General features: G+C 29.3%; 4 protein-coding genes across 5 annotated transcripts; all 4 read left to right on the top strand.

The window, feature by feature from the left end:
- Positions 1-2,812: 2,812 nt before the first annotated feature.
- LOC100644161 lies at positions 2,813-6,064 on the top strand. Its single transcript, XM_003393614.3, has 3 exons — positions 2,813-3,012; positions 4,322-4,512; positions 4,701-6,064. The coding sequence occupies exons 1-3, from the start codon at positions 2,993-2,995 to the stop codon at positions 4,859-4,861; spliced, it is 372 nt and encodes a 123-aa protein (XP_003393662.1). The 5' UTR covers positions 2,813-2,992; the 3' UTR covers positions 4,862-6,064.
- Positions 6,065-6,733: 669 nt separating this feature from the next.
- Positions 6,734-16,300, top strand: LOC100643398 (probable ATP-dependent RNA helicase DHX35). Its single transcript, XM_012316937.3, has 12 exons — positions 6,734-7,207; positions 7,507-7,721; positions 13,038-13,217; positions 13,354-13,494; positions 13,588-13,750; positions 14,027-14,188; positions 14,293-14,439; positions 14,581-14,722; positions 14,824-15,110; positions 15,214-15,519; positions 15,599-15,752; positions 15,844-16,300. The coding sequence occupies exons 1-12, from the start codon at positions 7,177-7,179 to the stop codon at positions 15,968-15,970; spliced, it is 2,055 nt and encodes a 684-aa protein (XP_012172327.1). The 5' UTR covers positions 6,734-7,176; the 3' UTR covers positions 15,971-16,300.
- LOC105666543 (ceramide phosphoethanolamine synthase) lies at positions 8,522-12,503 on the top strand. The gene has a single exon (XM_012316953.3). The coding sequence runs from the start codon at positions 10,051-10,053 to the stop codon at positions 11,125-11,127; it is 1,077 nt and encodes a 358-aa protein (XP_012172343.1). The 5' UTR covers positions 8,522-10,050; the 3' UTR covers positions 11,128-12,503.
- On the top strand, positions 16,183-18,664 carry LOC100644282 (WD repeat-containing protein 89). Of its 2 annotated transcripts, none has more exons than XM_012316956.3 (7): positions 16,183-16,591; positions 17,086-17,312; positions 17,376-17,710; positions 17,791-17,916; positions 17,991-18,094; positions 18,251-18,353; positions 18,429-18,664. In XM_012316956.3, exons 1-7 carry the CDS (start codon positions 16,428-16,430, stop codon positions 18,582-18,584), a joined length of 1,215 nt encoding a protein of 404 aa, XP_012172346.1. In that variant the 5' UTR covers positions 16,183-16,427; the 3' UTR covers positions 18,585-18,664. The 2 variants fall into 2 exon arrangements, with proteins under 2 accessions (XP_012172346.1, XP_012172350.1); XM_012316960.3 differs by having other exon boundaries at positions 18,000-18,094.

An 18,664-nucleotide genomic window follows, 5' to 3' on the forward strand; every position in this document is an offset into this window, starting at 1 on the left:
GACCTGTGATAATCCTTTGGCAATTAGTTTCTAACTGTAGGTAGGCATATAGGCACAATTTTAGAGCGGTAGATGCGGTCGAGAAAGCTAGGTGGAGTCGGTGGGGGACGGGACGAACCGGTTACGATCGAGTCAAAAAGGTACGACCAGGTCAGGCCTTTCGGATATATACAGTATTTTTGTGTGCAGCCCTGGTGCATTGCACATCAGACTAGACGGAGATGGGAAAAGACACGTCCATCGAGGTTGCAATCGGATGTGTTACTTATATTAACTTTAGTTTGTTTCTACCCTATGGGATGCGCGCGACCACGCGTTCTATTGATTCCATGACCCGAAGCTGAAAGTGGTGTGCCAATTTGTGAAAGGAAAGTAGAATCGACTCTACTATTTCTTGAATACTCTTTTCGAAAAATTGTATATACAGTATACTTTAGTAAATTTGAGTCCCAAATGACGTTAATTTATTAAAAGGCTGAATATTTAATATTTAAAAAAAAACACTATCTACATATAAATTAGAAAAATTGTGTATATATTGGTATAAAATATAAAAAAAAGGCGTATATAAATAATTGTTACTTTCACATGTGTGTATGTTTAATACTTTTGAAATGTCTCGCTTCCTTTATTCGTTTTGCTTCTCGACACTTTCTAATGCACAAAGAAAGTAACGAAACAAACGTAATAGGCAAAATAGCATATAGCGTGGTGAGTAAGAACGCATCAAGAAAAGTGGGAATTTAGTCCAGCGAAATGAAAATTTAGATGCGTGGATGCTATCTTTAGTTTGACACTGCAAAGCCAGTGGAAATATAGGTTACTGTCATCGAAATAGCTTGTGGCTGAACACTTCCACTGACCCACTAAACGAAATTTAATTTTATCAAGTAATACTGCATGTCACCAACTACATGGTTATTTTCGTTAATAAAATATCTTGAAACATTAAGAAAGTTCTACAATAGTTACCAATATACATATATATATATATATGCATGTATCATGAAGAAATTTGCTTATTAAAATAACTTTGTTAGAAAAGACAAAAATGTATATATAAAGATAAATCTAGTTCACAACGTTTTGAACAAAGAAAAAGAGACGTATGTATATATATATCGTTTCTTTCCTATGTAAATATCGTGCATTTATTTGTTCCATATGTATCATAAATAGAAGTGCACTTGAAACAGCGAACACCTTCCTTTTGGAAAGTTTCATTGAAAACCTAACTTAATCTGATATAAATGTGTCTTCAAGGTTTTACCGTGTAAAGGATATTCAAAAAGAAGCATCTGCTTTGCACGTCTTCACCTGCATCGTCTATAGCAGCTGCTTGGTGTTATCTTCGTGCTTACGTAGACCTCTGGCACGTGGCATGTTCGGTAGGACAAAAAATACATTTCTTAACAGACTAAACTAACACGTTTGCATGATTTTTGCAAATATGAAGATTGATAAATCATCGAATATTCGTTTTTATAGATAAGATTATCAGAAAAGAACGATTCTTTACCTTCGTTTTCGAAATTATTACATTTCGATGTAACTATAGGATAGATTATTGTATTGAAACTTTCTGCAGTGTGATGGAATAAATTTTGAAAACGAATTTAATATCTACTTCTTCCTCATTTATAGAAAAAAATAAAATATATTTATATATGTATATATAATCATATATAAAAGTAATAATTATATTTCCTTACTCTAGGTAATGAGATATCGATATATATAAATATGTATTAATTTTTGTATATGTATGTACATCTATATATATACTAGCATACACATAGTATTTAATGTATCCATATTGCGTATCATAAGGGCATTTAGAGTGTCATCATGAGTTAAGTTACACCTTTGATAAAATGCCCGTAAGACTTTTAGAACTAACATCGCAATAAAATAATACTGTAGCGAACAGGAAATGTAATCTTTTACTATTTTATGGCTAAAAGCAACCTGTAACATGGACGTAAATACAGCAGAGCCTTTTAGACGGGTGCGTGGATCAACCTGAAAGCATCGCGCACCTTTTAATATACACCGGAAATAGAACCATACGCGAAACTTCTAGAACTTTCTGCACCTTGCTTCTGTTTATATCTTGTATATTATTCATAGTATACATTAAATTTCATTAGAATCGAGTTAATATCTTAAATCATACATAAGATTTAATAGACATTATTTTGAAAGTGATGCGGGACAAAATACATGTTTCTCAACAATACAACGCTAGCGCCGGAAGCACGGGGATTTTTTACGAGCTTCGTAAGACAGGATCCAATTGGCTAGTGTGTTATTTGGAGGGGCATTAACAATGCGGTAGTGGCGAAGCTACCACTACCATGAACCTAAAACCACATAATCATTGACAGATTTAGATAAATGTATTGTACTTCACATGTGTGGTATTTTTCATTTGAAAGAAAATGAAACTAATACTATAATTAATTACTTGCATTCCATATTTTTTATGATCCACAGGCATTTTTCTAAGAAACTTCATTGAACCATGATTCATGATTAAAATATAGCGGCAAATTATTTATACGTATTCTAAGGTCATATTCGTCGGAAAATAAACTGAGATTAATAAGTACTATTGATAATATTATTCACTAAACATATTGCAGTAATTCTTTGCTCTTCTGTAAAGGAATTATATATTAATGATTTCTAGTCATTTTAAAATTATATTTACAACGAATAGTTTAATAAGGAACCGAATCGTGCGCCATCTGTAAACGAGCGGGAAAGAAAAGTGTTTGAAGGCCGCCGGCCTGCCGGCCGGACCGAGTAACTCGGGTCTTGGGCGAATCAGTGTGCGAGTCTCTCTGCCATTTGCGCGTCGGTACGCGACTACGCGGCAGTGGTGATACCAGAATTCTACGTCTGCTTACCGGTGCGTAAAAAACGCAGGCCTTATTAAGTGCGTTTTGTATCTAAGTGCTTTATCGATCACACGATTAAATTGATCAGCATGGCGGATACAGAAGCTAAGTAAGTACTACAGATTTTTTTTATTGATCTATCGTAAGGAAATCACACGTTTTCACTGAATGCTTTTGTTATGTTTCTTTGCTGAATACAGTAACGGCGGGACAACAATGCTTTATAATCCCCATTTTTTACTTATCTGTTTTAAACGATTCAAGTTTAAAATTGATTCTCTTGTTTTGATAACTTTATTTGTATCGCAATTGTTTGTGTACTTTTGAAAGCGTACGTAGTTTGTACAATCACGAGAAAGGGACCACAGTGGAGGAAGAGGGGATGCTCTCTCTACGTGATATTCTCAGCTTGATTCGTAAGGCGCGTTACGTTCTCAGGATTACCTGCCTTTGCCATGACATGTGCTCTACTTGTAGAGCCGCTTTTCTGGCGGTATCGTTTACTCTTTTATTTTCCCCACTTGTAGCTTCAGTTATACGAGACATGCGATAAGAAACTACAACGCGTGTTCGTCTATTATTAATATTTATTTCATGAATATTTTAATCGTAAATACCCCAGTTATTTGTTATCTATGAATCATTCGATATTTTTGCGAATATAATGGATAAACGTGACTGCAAATTAAAATAAAATATTTTGTAATGCGTTAAATTGTAATTTTTTAATATTAACAATAGTTCGAACATTTTTATATAAACACATAGAATGTTGATTACTCATGTATAAAAAGAACTCTCGCTCTCTCTAGAAATATTTTGCGGATGATTGTACACGTATCACCTTAAAAAGAAAATGGACAACGTATCGATCTGTTCTCCCTTACCGACTAAATGTCAGGAATATTCGCATTTTACTTTTTACTAAACATTTCTAAGAAAAAATACATAATGTTTGTAATAATAAACATCAGTAATATTTAGGTTTATTTAAGTTCCGATAATATGGGAATAAGTACATATGTAACATTGATGTATATATTACGGTCCACGAACATCCACGGTTTGCCGCGCCGAAACAGTCTGTATGTATTGCGTACGTATACGTGTGTAACGTTCTGTTGAAAGGAGTATGTTGCGGGAAGGGGGAGACGAAAGCAGGATAATATTAACATCGGTAGGTGCCGCTACGGTTGGCGTCCTATCTCTATTTCTTTTCCTTGTCATTCCATCTCTGTCTGTAGCTATAAAGTTTAGCCGCTCTAAAGAATCACGTATCATGATAGAATAAGTATTTCATTCATACAAAATATGAATGTCATGGATATTTTTAGTACAGAATATATTACATATTATGTTTTACTCTATATGAATTATTTGAAAATTAATGTAGGTACATAATATATCCCAATTTTTAGAGACACCAAAGTTGTTACAACCCCAGAAAAGAAAGTAGTGGAGGAAGAAAAGAAAACTGTTCAAGAAGTTGACGAAGATTCGAAAGCATCTGAAAATGGAGATGCCAAAGAAACCAAAGAAAATGGCTCAAACGAGGAAAAAGAGTTAGAGGAAAAAGAAGTAGAATCAACAGAAAATGGGGATTCTACAGGTAATATCATGAAAATTACAACAAAAATTTTTTAATTTATGATTAAATACTTAATACGTTCAATTGCATGCATACTAATAATTATACTAGGAGTAAACTATATAAGTAGTTAATATATTATTGATGACTGTAGAAAATTCAACTTACATTTATAAGAGTAATATTAAAATGATTGATTCTATTTGTAGATGCTCCCATTGATAGTTGTTGTATAAAGAGGAAATCAACGACTTTGAGTGAAACAACAGAAGAAGCTGCCACTGATGGTGCCAGTCCTGAAAAAAAAACAAAACTTGATGAGAAGAGTGCTGAAACGGAAAGCAATGGAGAAGCAGAAGCTACGGCCTAATATTTTTTATGTTTACTGCAGATTTAATCTATAGATGCAATTTTAAGCTAACCGACAAGTCAGAACACCTAAAATTTGTTATCCATGCATCGTCATGGTAGACGAGCATTAAAAACGAAAATTTCAATATTGTATTAATGACTTTTTGTGTTCAGACATTTTATGTGTGTTTATTGCAACCATTTTTATGTCTTTGATTGGCAATAGTATATATCCATAACATCATTACAAATTACCATCTTAGATGACTACCATTCATGTTTCCTAAGTTCTCCATTGACGTCCATACATTACACGTATATACACACAGATTTAATCTTACAAAATGAGGAGATTACAAATAATATAAATAATATATTTCTGATACGTAAAAGTAGATAATAGTGTGGTGCTTGAGAATGATATTTGTACGAAGATGTTCCATATATAATTCTCATTCTTTCTGATGCACAGACATATGTTAACACTTTATATCGAAGATGGAAGAAACAATATTTGTTTGCAAATCAAAATACATTCCTAAAATACCTTAAAACTCAACCAGTGTTCATTAGTATTTTTTGACGAAAGGTGTAAAACGAATCCTATTTGTAAATTCTTACAAATACTTGTTTCACACATGTATGTACATATATAATTTAACGTTCATCAAACGTAAAACAGAAATTACACAAATTGTAAAGTGTGTGAGTGCGCTGACATTAATACGATATATAGTTTAAATGATTTGCAATTAAAATTTAAACTACATTTAATAAAAAAGATATATATATACTATTACTCAATCATCAGAATTATCCAAATACTTAATATATGTAATAACTTGTATGTACAAAAAAATACTGGTGAGCAAAAAACATGTAATGTTATTTGCAATAACAGCGACGGAAAATACTATACTAACAGTTTTACTTTAGTGAAAAGTTGCATATCAAAAGTTTGAAGTTTATGTGTGAATAAAATAATATAATAGCATACTTTTAAACACAATATGATAAGTGCAAAATTAAAAGCAATCTAGTGTATATGTACCAATATAACCAATTGATTAATAATGTTAAACACGAAGATGTTACTCTATCATCATTAGTCTTCTTTAGTTACTATCTAGTACAAATTGTTCTCATATAAAGTATGATAAAATCAGAATAACTCTGTAATATTATTTCTTATATAATAAATATTACATGTGAATTGGCAAAACTGTATAAAATTATATTAAAACATATCCAGGGATAAGATAAAATTAATTAAAACGCAATGTTAATATATTTGTGTTAAATTTCTATATTATAATTTACACAGAATACGAGATGGTTGTTATTAATAAAACTATTTGTGTACAAAGTAATATATCTATCTTTGTATATAATATTGCAATTTATATATAATTTAATAAAAAGTTATTTACTATCAGTTTACAGAACCTGAAAAATTTTAACATAATACATCAAAGAATTTTTTTGTACTATTTGTATTTTGGTTTGATATACATAATATACATATTTCTATATACATGTATATATAATGTCATATATCGCTATTGATTTTAAATCTAAAGGAACTATGTATAATTTCCAAATGTAAATGTTTATTATATCAATTGAAATATTATATTCATGTTTTCCTAATTAGATCTTCAATTTTTTTTTTTTTTTATATATTGTTCGTCCAGTTTAGAATTGAAATAAAATTAAATAATTTGCTGAAATATATGTGTGTGAGGGTATGAAATTGAAATTTCTGATTCGTTCAATTCAATTAAAAATAAAAAATATTTCCTACCAAGTGGATTTTTTTCTGCTGTTTATATAGCTGAATAATATAAAATATAATAATTATAAATATTCTTATACTTAGAATTATTTAAATATTTTCAAATCATATACAATGTCATCTATACGAAAACTCATTTAAAGGAATATGACAGGTGTGAGAAATATATATGTACTGCATTGTTCGTAAGTGTCGTTATCAATTCGAATGGCATAGAGGCAAGAGAAGTACTGCATTATATCGCTCATCGTCATGCGTGCTATATTGCTTTATTTGTATGTGACACTTTCAACCAATACGCATGTTTATCTTTATGATTGTGTTGAGTCTATCGGAAATAACCAATTAGGTCCACATTTCTTCCGTCTGTCAACGTACCAATAACGCATTATGTGTATTTACTTACATATATATCGGGCGGTAAAATAGTTGTGTTTATTTGAATTGTGTGATTATTATGTAAATATAAGAGTTTATAATCTGATGATATACGTGACAACTAATTTTATCTCGTTGTATTGTTTACATAATTATATAAAATGAATACAAAACCGACTTTTTCTAAACCTGGTAAGTACAATTGTTTTGGAACATATTCGTACAAACATGTAAAAGGACAATATTTCCTCTTTCTTTATTTTTATTTTCCAATATTGTATTCTTTTTAATTATAACTGATTTAAAAGTAGTATTATATGCTGACATTATCATATGTTGTAAAACTTATTCTTACATATATGTATAACAATTGTATAACATAACCTATTGAACTTATGAATTTTGTACATATATGAGCCTTATCTGCATATGTTTATATATATTATATCGAGAAAAATTTTATATTCATCTGATAATTTTTTTAATTACAGGTGATAGTATGTGGCAAGAGGATAAACCAGATACAGAAGCCCATTCGTCCACACAATTTGTATACAATGCGCATCATTCACTTGCACTTAATATGCAACGTCAACGATTGCCTACATTTAAGTATAGAAGTCATATTATATATTTACTGGAAAAATATCAAACATTAGTCTTAATCGGTGAAACTGGATGTGGAAAGAGTACGCAGTTACCTCAGGTATGCCTTTATTTTAAAAGAATTATTTTATAATATAGTGAGGTGAAATTTAAATAAATAATATTGTGATGATATGGATTTTATTGCATGTAGTAATATAAGTCTACATAAATTTATGCTATAAAATATAATGTAACATATACATATATATAACATATTTGTTGTTGCCACTTATATAATCTTTTACGGAGTTATACATATTTCAAACATGCACTTATAAAAATTGGGATATTCTCAATATTTCATAATTAAATTTTTCTTGCTTATTTTTTAAATTTTATGTGACATTTAAAGTAGTTATATAATATTTTTGAGTGGGAGTTTTGATTTTTTTGATTGAGAGTATGAATATACATGATTTTCCAAATAACTTAATTAATTGTTTTTCATATACATAAGATGATTCGTTTTGAATCTATAAACGTAAATTACTCGTACACCATCTGACGTAAATACATAGTTTTTCTCTGTATACGGACATATAAAGTTCGTACGAAGATGACACGTTTTTGTATTACTTATATACCATATACCTATATACCATATTACCTATACATTACTTATATACTATATTAACCTATTTATATCGAGAAACCATTAGTTTAACAGATATCTTAACTTTAATTTGTCAAATATAATGTATGAAAGACAAGGAAAGACGCGAAGCGGTATTCTTGTGTTTACGTTGCCTTGTTTGTGCGTCGTCTTCAAAAGAACTACTTACACCAGCTTATGGCCCCCTCGAAACCCCCACTTCTTATCTGAACTATTTTTTTATACAATTGATATATTGATATATTGTTGTATGAGTAATTTGCGTATATAAATTAAAATCGGTCATTCTGTATATACAGAGTGTTATTGAACTGGTAGTACAAACCGAAAGGAAATGAATCTACATGAAAAAACAAGTCAAACACATGTAATAAAATCCTTTCATAAGAATTACATTCTTTTTTTTCCGAGAAAAATAAATTTGAAAATTTATTATGCGCGTGTACCAAGATAGCTCTTAACTAAACATATGCAAACTCTATTTTCTTGAAAACGAGGCTTGAAACAAAAATTTTATTTTAAAATGTATCGTTTACGCATATTTAGTTCATGATTAGTTAAGTTTAAGCATACTTGACAAATTTTTTAATTCAATTTTCTCGAAAACAGTGCGTTATATGACAAAATTTTATTCTATACATTTTTGACTTTACTTTTCATGCATTTATCTTCTTTTGGTTTGTACCATCTGTTCAGTAACACCCTGTATATTAGATTTACTTATTTAGGATTTCATCTACATGATATATGTACAAATATCATAATAATGTTATTTATATATAATATATATATATATATATATAATAGAAATTTTAAGTAATATATAAACTCGCGCACGCGCACAGATAAAGATCTTGTTGCATCGCCATTCTGTTGTGGTCAAACAAATTCGACAGTACATCATCATCTTTTCAAATCGTAATGTGTGTTAGTAAAATTTTTCGGGAACAGTAATTTTCATAATAGTTATACCTAATAACTTAGTGAATAATAATGTGTCGTAAAAAGAAATGTCATGGAATAACAACTTTTATAGTTATCTATTTTGTTATCGAACAATTAAAAAAAGAAATTATCTGACAACAGTGCGATTGAAATATTATTATTATAGAAGAAATTCATGCTATTTTGATAAATAACGCGATAATGTATTAAATAAGGTATTTGAAACGTTTTTCAATACCAAACGTTTTCTAAAAAAATATACCGGCATGGTATCAGTTAATCGATCAAAATAGTATATTCGGAATCTGCAGATTTCATCTAGCCATGTGTAGTCACGGCACACTGATCCGTGTCCCATGAATACGTCGTCCATGAATATTGCAACATTACTAACAACGGAGCAAAGTACTGTTAATTATAATGATAATTTCACTGTACTCGTAATCCTGCAAAAAAGTGTGGTACAAAAATCATCGTAATCAAGTCAGTCACGTGATGAGTTTAAAAGTTGAAAGACTATTTTTTATTTGCCATACACAATTCATTATATTGAAAAAGTGAATATCACAATAATATTATTGCTTCAAAATAATAAACGGACGTGTTTTTTTATTCGTGTTATATTAAAGAAGTATCTATAATAAAATTACTGAGCAATGAATTTATTGCTAATATTTAATAGCAGTGTGCATTTACATTAACTACATATCTCTAATATATTTGAATCTATTATAAAGAAAGAAAGTGATGATATAACATAAGGAACATGTTATAAAGATATAACAATATATTTACCAATTTATACAAACGTGCCAAATTTATATACAAAATGTTTGGTTCAACAACTCTAGTAAGCAGGTCATTCCTAGCAATTTTGATATTAATGACATTATACTTCCTTGGAATGGATCTTCTATTGTATTCTAGAACACAAAATTATGATATAAGACCTATATCAAATGGTACACAATATGTTTCAATCATACCTTGTGATTTTAATCCATTGTGTACTGTGACTGTAAAAGGATTAATGCTTGATCATCCAAACCATTTTCTCTTGAGTCCTCTCGCAGCTATCATGGATGATCTATTGCATATAAGCAGTTCTTGGATATGGGTGACACCAAACACAATCAGTTGTTTCCATGTATTAATAGCAGTGCTAGCTGGTAAATGTGTTTCCAGTGATTCGTTGTCTTATAGACGTTTAGGTGTAATACTGTTTCAAGCAAGAACATGGTTGGATGATTTGGATGGACATGTTGCTAGAAAAAGAGCAAATATTAATGGTGAACGATCAGACATTGGCTCATCTGGTTACATTATTGATGGTATTTGTGATGCTTTTGGATGCATTGCTTTTATTATTGGCTTATATCAATTTCTTGCTCGTAACTCAAGTAGACGTGGAGGTTATGATAAGCTGCCACAACTTCCTGTATCTTCAGTTTTGGAACCTGGAAATGTAACTTTGAAAACTTCAAATGCAGCACTTCGTAACATATTACTTATAGCCGTCCATTTGTTCCTCAGCAGTGCCGCCTGGAATCGATATATATATTTATATCAAGATCTTCTTGAGACTGAATATAGAACAATACCGATTAGTAGAGAACATTTTTATGCTAGACAAACAGTTATATTTAGAAGTTTATCTTTTACAATAATAACCCTTTGTTGGAAATTTTTGAATTTTCATGCTGTCATGGATTACTTGCTTTTGGCAATATTTTTTGATCGTATGCGGGAGTATATTAGACTTGTAAAGTGGTCTTTATATGTTGTTGTATTATTACTTGTTTATGTAACTGAATTTCATTATTTACGGGCCTATACATACATGCAAGATGTACCATCACTGATTGATGAAGAGATATCTTCATCTGATGTCTATACTCAAGGATGACAGTGTAAATCTTGGAAAGCATTGTTTTCTACTATTTGTTACTGGTGATATAATGACTAAGATGACTATTGTACACTGAAATTTGCAAATTTGTCTACGAAAGCAATATGTTGATAAAATTTTTTGTATTTTCTATTTTTCTGCATGTATTTTATATACACAGCAGACTGATGTATGAAAAATGTGTATAAACCCTTAAATGATAAGCTAATAATACTTTATTACGAATTAGCTTTATAAAATATATGATATGTTAATGTTCTATTATAAACAAAATTTTGAACAGTAATTTTTCTAAATTATTTGTAGATCATAATATGTATTAGTTCACATGTTGCTTTTTTGGATAAACATAATTATTAGTAATAATTAATACTGATTTACATCGCTAAATATTTAATAATACATTTGTCTTCCTAGTTAAACATTTATATTATGTCTTAATTTCATATTTGTAGAATATGGTTATTAAAATATATTGATTAATTGTCATAGATTATTAATTTTGGTGGTATTGCTGTGATGTTCGATATTATTGAAATACTTGAGGATAATGTTAATATCTACTTATACGATAATAAACAATAACTTACATATACTATTGAAAAATAATGATGGACTTTAGCGTAAATTTTCATAAAATGTTTTCATAAAATGTCAAACCTCATAAAATGTTTTTAGTATGTTTTTTATACCTGAACTTCAAATTAATGCATATTTTGACTGTCATTATTATATGCAATAATATTGTATATATGCAATAAAATTGTATTATATGCATAACATAAATATGTATTTATATTAAATATACGAGTTAAGTAATATATGTTGATACGTGATAATTATTAACACCAAGTGCATCAAAGTATATAATTTTGTACTTTTTATTTGTAATAATTAACAACTTCTTGCCTTTATCCGTATTTCTAGTGTGATCCAATGTCGTGAGTTACCTAATTAGAATACTTGTAAGTTTGCCGAAGTCGAAGTAAACCGTTATAACAAGCTTTCAATAAAATCCGATATAAATATGACATTAAACCACAAAGACGTAATACGTGTAATATTCCGCCGTTACCGATGTGCGCTAATGCAAGATTAAAGCTGGTAATAGATTTCAGAGAATAGAACTTCACGTTGAACTTGAAAAACGATCAGTGCATTCAACAGTGTACTAATCAAGTTTATGTGAAATATAATTTTTATTTATCTGACATATGATGTTACTTTACTTAGCCTTGGTCATTCTGCGATAAGAGTATCAATTGATTTTTATGTTAGGTAATCTTTATAACTACCGAATATTACATAATAACACATCAATGTCTATTACAAAACCTTTTGTCTAAAATAAATGCAGAACAATAGTTTATTTATATTGAGGCTATTTACTTTTTATAGTTTTCGCAAAATGTATTTCGTATCTATTTGGTAGTTCCTCTCAAATATGAGGAAAATTACATTATTAGATAAAATAAAACCGTATTAGTATTTTCAAGAATATAAATGTAATATTGGATTTTTTCGGCATTCATTACATATTTCTTTATTATGCATTTTATCATTATTCGTATTACTCATATCGTTCATCATTTTATTATTATTATCATTATTATCTTAGAACGTTTCTAGTATCAATAAGCGTTCATTTTATCTCTTACTATTTCTTTTGTATTTATTATTAATAGTTGATATTTGTTTTATAAAAATTATTAGGAGCAGTAAAATTTTGATAAAAAGTCAATAAGATTTCGGTATTCCTAAACCATGAAATGTTTAGTATATTTTCTTAATGTAATAATAATGTAATAAACGTATATTATTATAATATTAAATTAATTACAAATGTACATATATTTATTTTTATGAATTGCATACATAAGAAGGTTTATTTTCTAAAATGATTACAGTATCTTCTTGAAGCAGGATGGTGTACAGATGGGAAAATGATTGGCATCACGGAACCAAGAAGAGTTGCGGCTACATCTTTATCTAATCGTGTTGCTGATGAACGCAATTGTATTTTAGGCACCGAAGTTGGTTATTCTATACGTTTCGATAATTATACGGATGAAACGACAAAGATCAAGGTATTATTTTAGACGTTAATTGTAACAGCAAAGAAAATAATAAATTAAAATAATAGAGAATTTTAATTATCAGAAAACTAAAAAATAATAAAAGTTAAATGAATCCAGTAATTATATAAAATTATATTATTGATAGTATATGACAGAAGGAATTCTGCTTCGTGAATTAATGAGCGATCCTTTGTTGACAAGTTATTCTGTAATCGTGGTGGATGAAGTACATGAAAGGACCCTTCTTACGGATATTATTATGGGACTTCTGAAAAAAATAATCCGGGTAATTGAATATTATAAATTCATAAATATTTAATTTAATTCAAGTCTAAGTAAAAGATATACTAATTATTATAAAAAATTTGTTTTCTTTTAGAAACGAAAAAGTTTACGAATTGTCGTTTGTTCCGCTACGGTCGATGCAGAACAGCTTCGAGATTTTTTCAATACAAATACAACGAAGGATTCCGCAAAAGATACTGCAATTATACTTACCGTCGAAGGTAGACTTTATCCAGTGGATATTTTCTACATTATAGGTATATCTCTATATATATATACATATATAAATACATCACATCATTCTATAAATAATATGTTAGGTCAATTGATAAATAAAGCAATTGGTTTACAATTATTAATCATCAATATCTTTTTTTTATTTTCTACAATGATTTTTTACTTGTTTCCTAATGTTCCAATTTTTTAAATATGTTTTTTTATTTCCGTTCCGAGTTTTTGTAATACATATATTACCTATGCGACGTCTTATAACTATGTCATGAATATGTTCTCATTTTTGTATTTTATTTTAGAGCCAGTAGCTAATTACGTGACCAGTGTCATAGATACTGCTTTGAAAATTCACGAAAATGAAGAACCTGGTGATATTCTAGCGTTTCTTACGGGTTTGGACGAAGTAGACCAAGCAGTTTCTCTTTTATCAGAGCATGCAAAGCTCATAAAGGAAGGCAAGCGTGAGTAGAATACGGAATGATACCCTCGTCGTCATTGTCCTGTTATATAACTGTTCGAAGTTTAAGATAGATCTTATCAGTGCCTTCGTATTGTTCTTTTTCAGAGAAACTTTTACCTCTAGCTATGTATGGATCTCTTCCGAACTCAGAACAACTGAAAGTATTTTGGAGGGCTGCCAAAGACACTCGTAAAGTTATCGTAGCCACAAACATTGCAGAAACATCTATCACTATTCCAAATATTGTTTATGGTATGAACTTAATAAAACATTAATTTTGTTAGTTATATTTTAAATAAAATATTCCTATTTTTTATTGTTATTATTTAAACATATATATAAGACCTTATATAAAAAAATTCAGTTAAAAAAGATATTGAAATTTTTATCTAGTTATTGATTGTGGCTTTGTAAAAATTCCATGGTATGAGGCTGAAACTCAGACAAATTCTCTCGTAATTGTTCCTGTGTCCAAAGCATCCGCGAATCAACGTGCTGGTCGAGCGGGTCGTGTCCGAACAGGAAAAGCATATAGGTATACAATAGGTGTAAATGCTCAAATTGTTTAAAAATTTAATAAAAATTTATTTGTTGGTTTATATTTTCATATTTTTCAAAGTTTCATCCAAAATCTAGATTGTACACAAAGGAAGCATACTCAGAACTATTTGAGGCAACGCCACCAGAAATGCAACGCTCGGATTTAGCACCGGCGATCTTACAATTGAAAGCTTTAGGAATTGATAATGTATTAAGATTTAATTTTCCTTCTGCTCCACCAAGTAAAAATCTTCTTACTGGGCTGGAATTACTTTATGCATTAGGAGCAATTGACAGTAATGGAGAATTAACGACACCATTGGGCGTAACAATGGCAGAAATGCCATTGGAGCCTGTTTTGGCAAAATCTCTTATAGTATCAGGTAAAGTTTAATGAACAGACTTAATTCCTCATAAATTTTCCATATAAATCATCGAAAATTATTTTAAATATTTTATTATGTAATTAGCTTCTACCCTACGCAGGTGAAATGGGATGTTCCGAAGAATTATCAACGATTTTAGCTATGCTTCAAGTACAAAATGTTTTTATAAGACCTGCAGGAGGCCAAGCTGCTATAAAGGCAAGAATAGCGCATAGAAAATTCGAAGTTGAGGAGGGAGACTTATTAACGTTGCTCAATGTATATACTGCTTATGAGAAAAATAGAACACTTAGTTGGTGTCAAAAACAGTTTCTTAATAACAAAGCTTTACGCAGAGTTACGGAAATTCGAACGCAAATGCATTCTATGATGAAGAAATTAGATATACCGTTGGTTTCGGCTAATGGTAAATTAAACTAAATTTTATTGTTTTATATATAGTATGAATTATAAAAATTTTCTAATAATAGCTCATTTCCTTCAAGGAAATTTACAACAAATTCTAAAATGTATAACTGCTGGACTTTTCCCGAAAGCGGCGTACTTGCATTACACTGGAGTATATAAAACAGTACGTGGAAATAAGGATTTGTATATACATCCAAATAGCTGTTTATATACACTTCAGCAACCTCAATGGTTTGTATATCAACCTTAGTGTAACATCTTGTATATTTCTATAATAACGCATGTACATATCATACTAAATTTTTGTTTTTTCTTTTTCAAGGTTACTATTTTATGAAGTTTTACAAACAAACAAAACGTATATAAAGGACATAACTGTGATACAACCAGAATGGTTATTAGAATTAGCGCCTCACTTTTATGAAAAAACATCTCTTGATCCTATTTAATATAATTTTTGTATGTATATACTTAAAATAATAATGTAGTAAAAAAAGGAACAAAAGTTTACTTAATTCAAATACCTTTCTTTAATTTGATAATTAGACCACTTAAAACAATGCTACAAACACAGAGCCACCTATCGATAAAGTAGTATAGTTATTATAACTAACACTAGACAAACTTCATGGTTTACGTTAGTTTTTGTTCTTACTGGGGCCAAAAAAGTTGCGTCTTTATACGACGCAATCTGATAAAACTCGCAGTTAAAATAAAAAAAAAAAGAAAACACGCGTTGGATAATTTTACACATCAAAATAGAAAGTTAAAAATAAAAAGTCTAATAATCCTAATTTAGTTCAAAGTGGCAGATATTTTATATTTGAGAAGGCGTATGGCTACAATTCGAACGTGATATTAACCTTAATTTTGTGATATCTGCTCAGAATCTCGAAAACGAGCAGCATGGCTAAAATTGTTGAATCATTAAAAAGATTAAGTGTTGAACATGGTGCACGTAAGCATGATAACAATCGAACCATCAAAAGAAAAAGCGAATTAATTTCGTCGATTGAAGAAGCAGTATCTCTTGATCATAATTATATTCTTGCTATCTGTGGAACTCAAAGGCAAATCTTATTTATCCTCATGGAGCATTTTACGTCAAATCTATTTTAGAAAAATATGATGTTTAAAAAATTTTTTTAATTTTTACGTGAATGTTTATTATTATGTAGTGCTATGCAATTTTTCTCTTCATTTCATTTAGAACGTGCTGTTTAACAATTCCATAGAGAAATCAATATTTTTAAAAATGTAATTTATTTAATATATAATTTTAAAACTTTGTATTTAGGAATTAGTATTTTATTGTAGTAAATGAAATATTAATAGTATAAATATATTTAATTTTTTAAGCATTTTAATATTTTTGCTTAATTTACAATACATCCAATTAAATGTGAAATTAAAAATACCATTTTTATAGTTACAGAAAATATATTTTCAAAGTATAGATATTAGATATTTAATATTAGACTTGGATTTGACATGAATTGACTCATAATTATATATATTTAAAAGATATCATCAAAATATCTGATGAATTAATGTTTATGTACAGTGACCCAGAATTTAGAATTGGTACAGCCTTATCCAACCATACATGTGTAATATATTCTGTTGGGGAAAACTTAAACCAAACTGCCACATTAAGTCATAATCAAACACCTATCGTTGGTATTAGGTTTAGTCCTACTTCTAGAAATATTTTATATACAGCTACAAACAATGGAGAAATTACAGCATGCGACTTGAGAGCTAAAGGCAAAGTTGTTGCAAGGTTTAAAGGTATGTAATGATAAATTTTACAATTAAGTTTGTACATTTAATATACTTCTCTTTTATTCTTAGATATTACAGAAGATGGCAAAACAAAACCTCTCTGTAGTTTTGATGTCAGTTGTGATGAAAAGCTTATAGCAGGTGGTACTGAACATATTGGAGGAGATACATTTATTTTATTTTGGGATGCACGATATACTAGTTCAAAATTGGGTGACAAAAATAATCTCCTTGGTGGATACTGGGAATCTCATGTGGAAGATGTAACCTCCTTGGCATTTCATTCTAGTAAGCAGGACGTCTTAGCATCTGGTAGTACAGATGGATTGATTAATGTCTTTGACCTTACACAGCCATCGGAAGATTCTGCATTAACTTATTCCTTAAACACTGAATCATCAGTGGTAAGTTAATATGCTTTATAAAATCTGAAATGTATTTATACTCCAAAAAAAATTAGGATCTATTTTAAACAAAAATATAGGATAGGATAGGTTGGTTAAATGATGACAACCTTTGGTGCACAACACATAATTCACTACAACTTTGGGACTATGATGGAGCAACACCATATGCTAAATTTGATCGCAGTAATTTAGTAGTTTCTCAGGTTAATAGGATATGTATAATTTATATTAATATTAATGTTTATAAAAATGATAAACTTTACATAATTTATATCAGTCTTTTCAGAATGCTGATCCAGATGATTATTACATAGTCAGATTTCATGCTTCAAATGCACTTGGGCAACCGTTTCTTCTTGCAGGTGCCAGTAGTGTTAAAGGGTAAATTGCTATATAATTAAAAAATTTAATAATGTCAGATAGTATAACATCAAAGTTAATGATGTTCTTAACAATATTAATTAGAAACTTGAACATAAACAATTAGTTTTACATACTGACAATATTTTTCATATATTCCTTATTAAAACATTTTAGGGAAAACTTGAGATGTTTAAATGTTGTAAATGATCAATTAGAAACATGTTACAATATGATAGGGAATAAACAAATAGTACGTGATAGTTGGCTACATGAAAAGGTATAATTTTAATATACATAAAGTTAAAATGAAATTCATATCATTTTAATTAATATTGTCTAATATCATTTACAGAGCGGTTCTTTGATAACAGTAGGTGAAGGTGGACTTATAAACATTTGGAGGACAGCTGAAACTATACCCATTCAAGAAAATTCTAGCCATAAATTGGTGGCGAAAATTGGCACTGGTAAAGTACGTGATCGCCAGCATAGAACCAAACCATATTAAAGTAAAAGTGATAGGATAAAAATTTGTAAATGCAAAGAAAGTTTTTGTAAGTAAATATAATAAACAGAAGAGAAATATTA

Source organism: Bombus terrestris, chromosome 2 (genome assembly GCF_910591885.1).
Source record: "Bombus terrestris chromosome 2, iyBomTerr1.2, whole genome shotgun sequence".
Taxonomy (NCBI): Eukaryota; Metazoa; Arthropoda; class Insecta; order Hymenoptera; family Apidae; genus Bombus; species Bombus terrestris.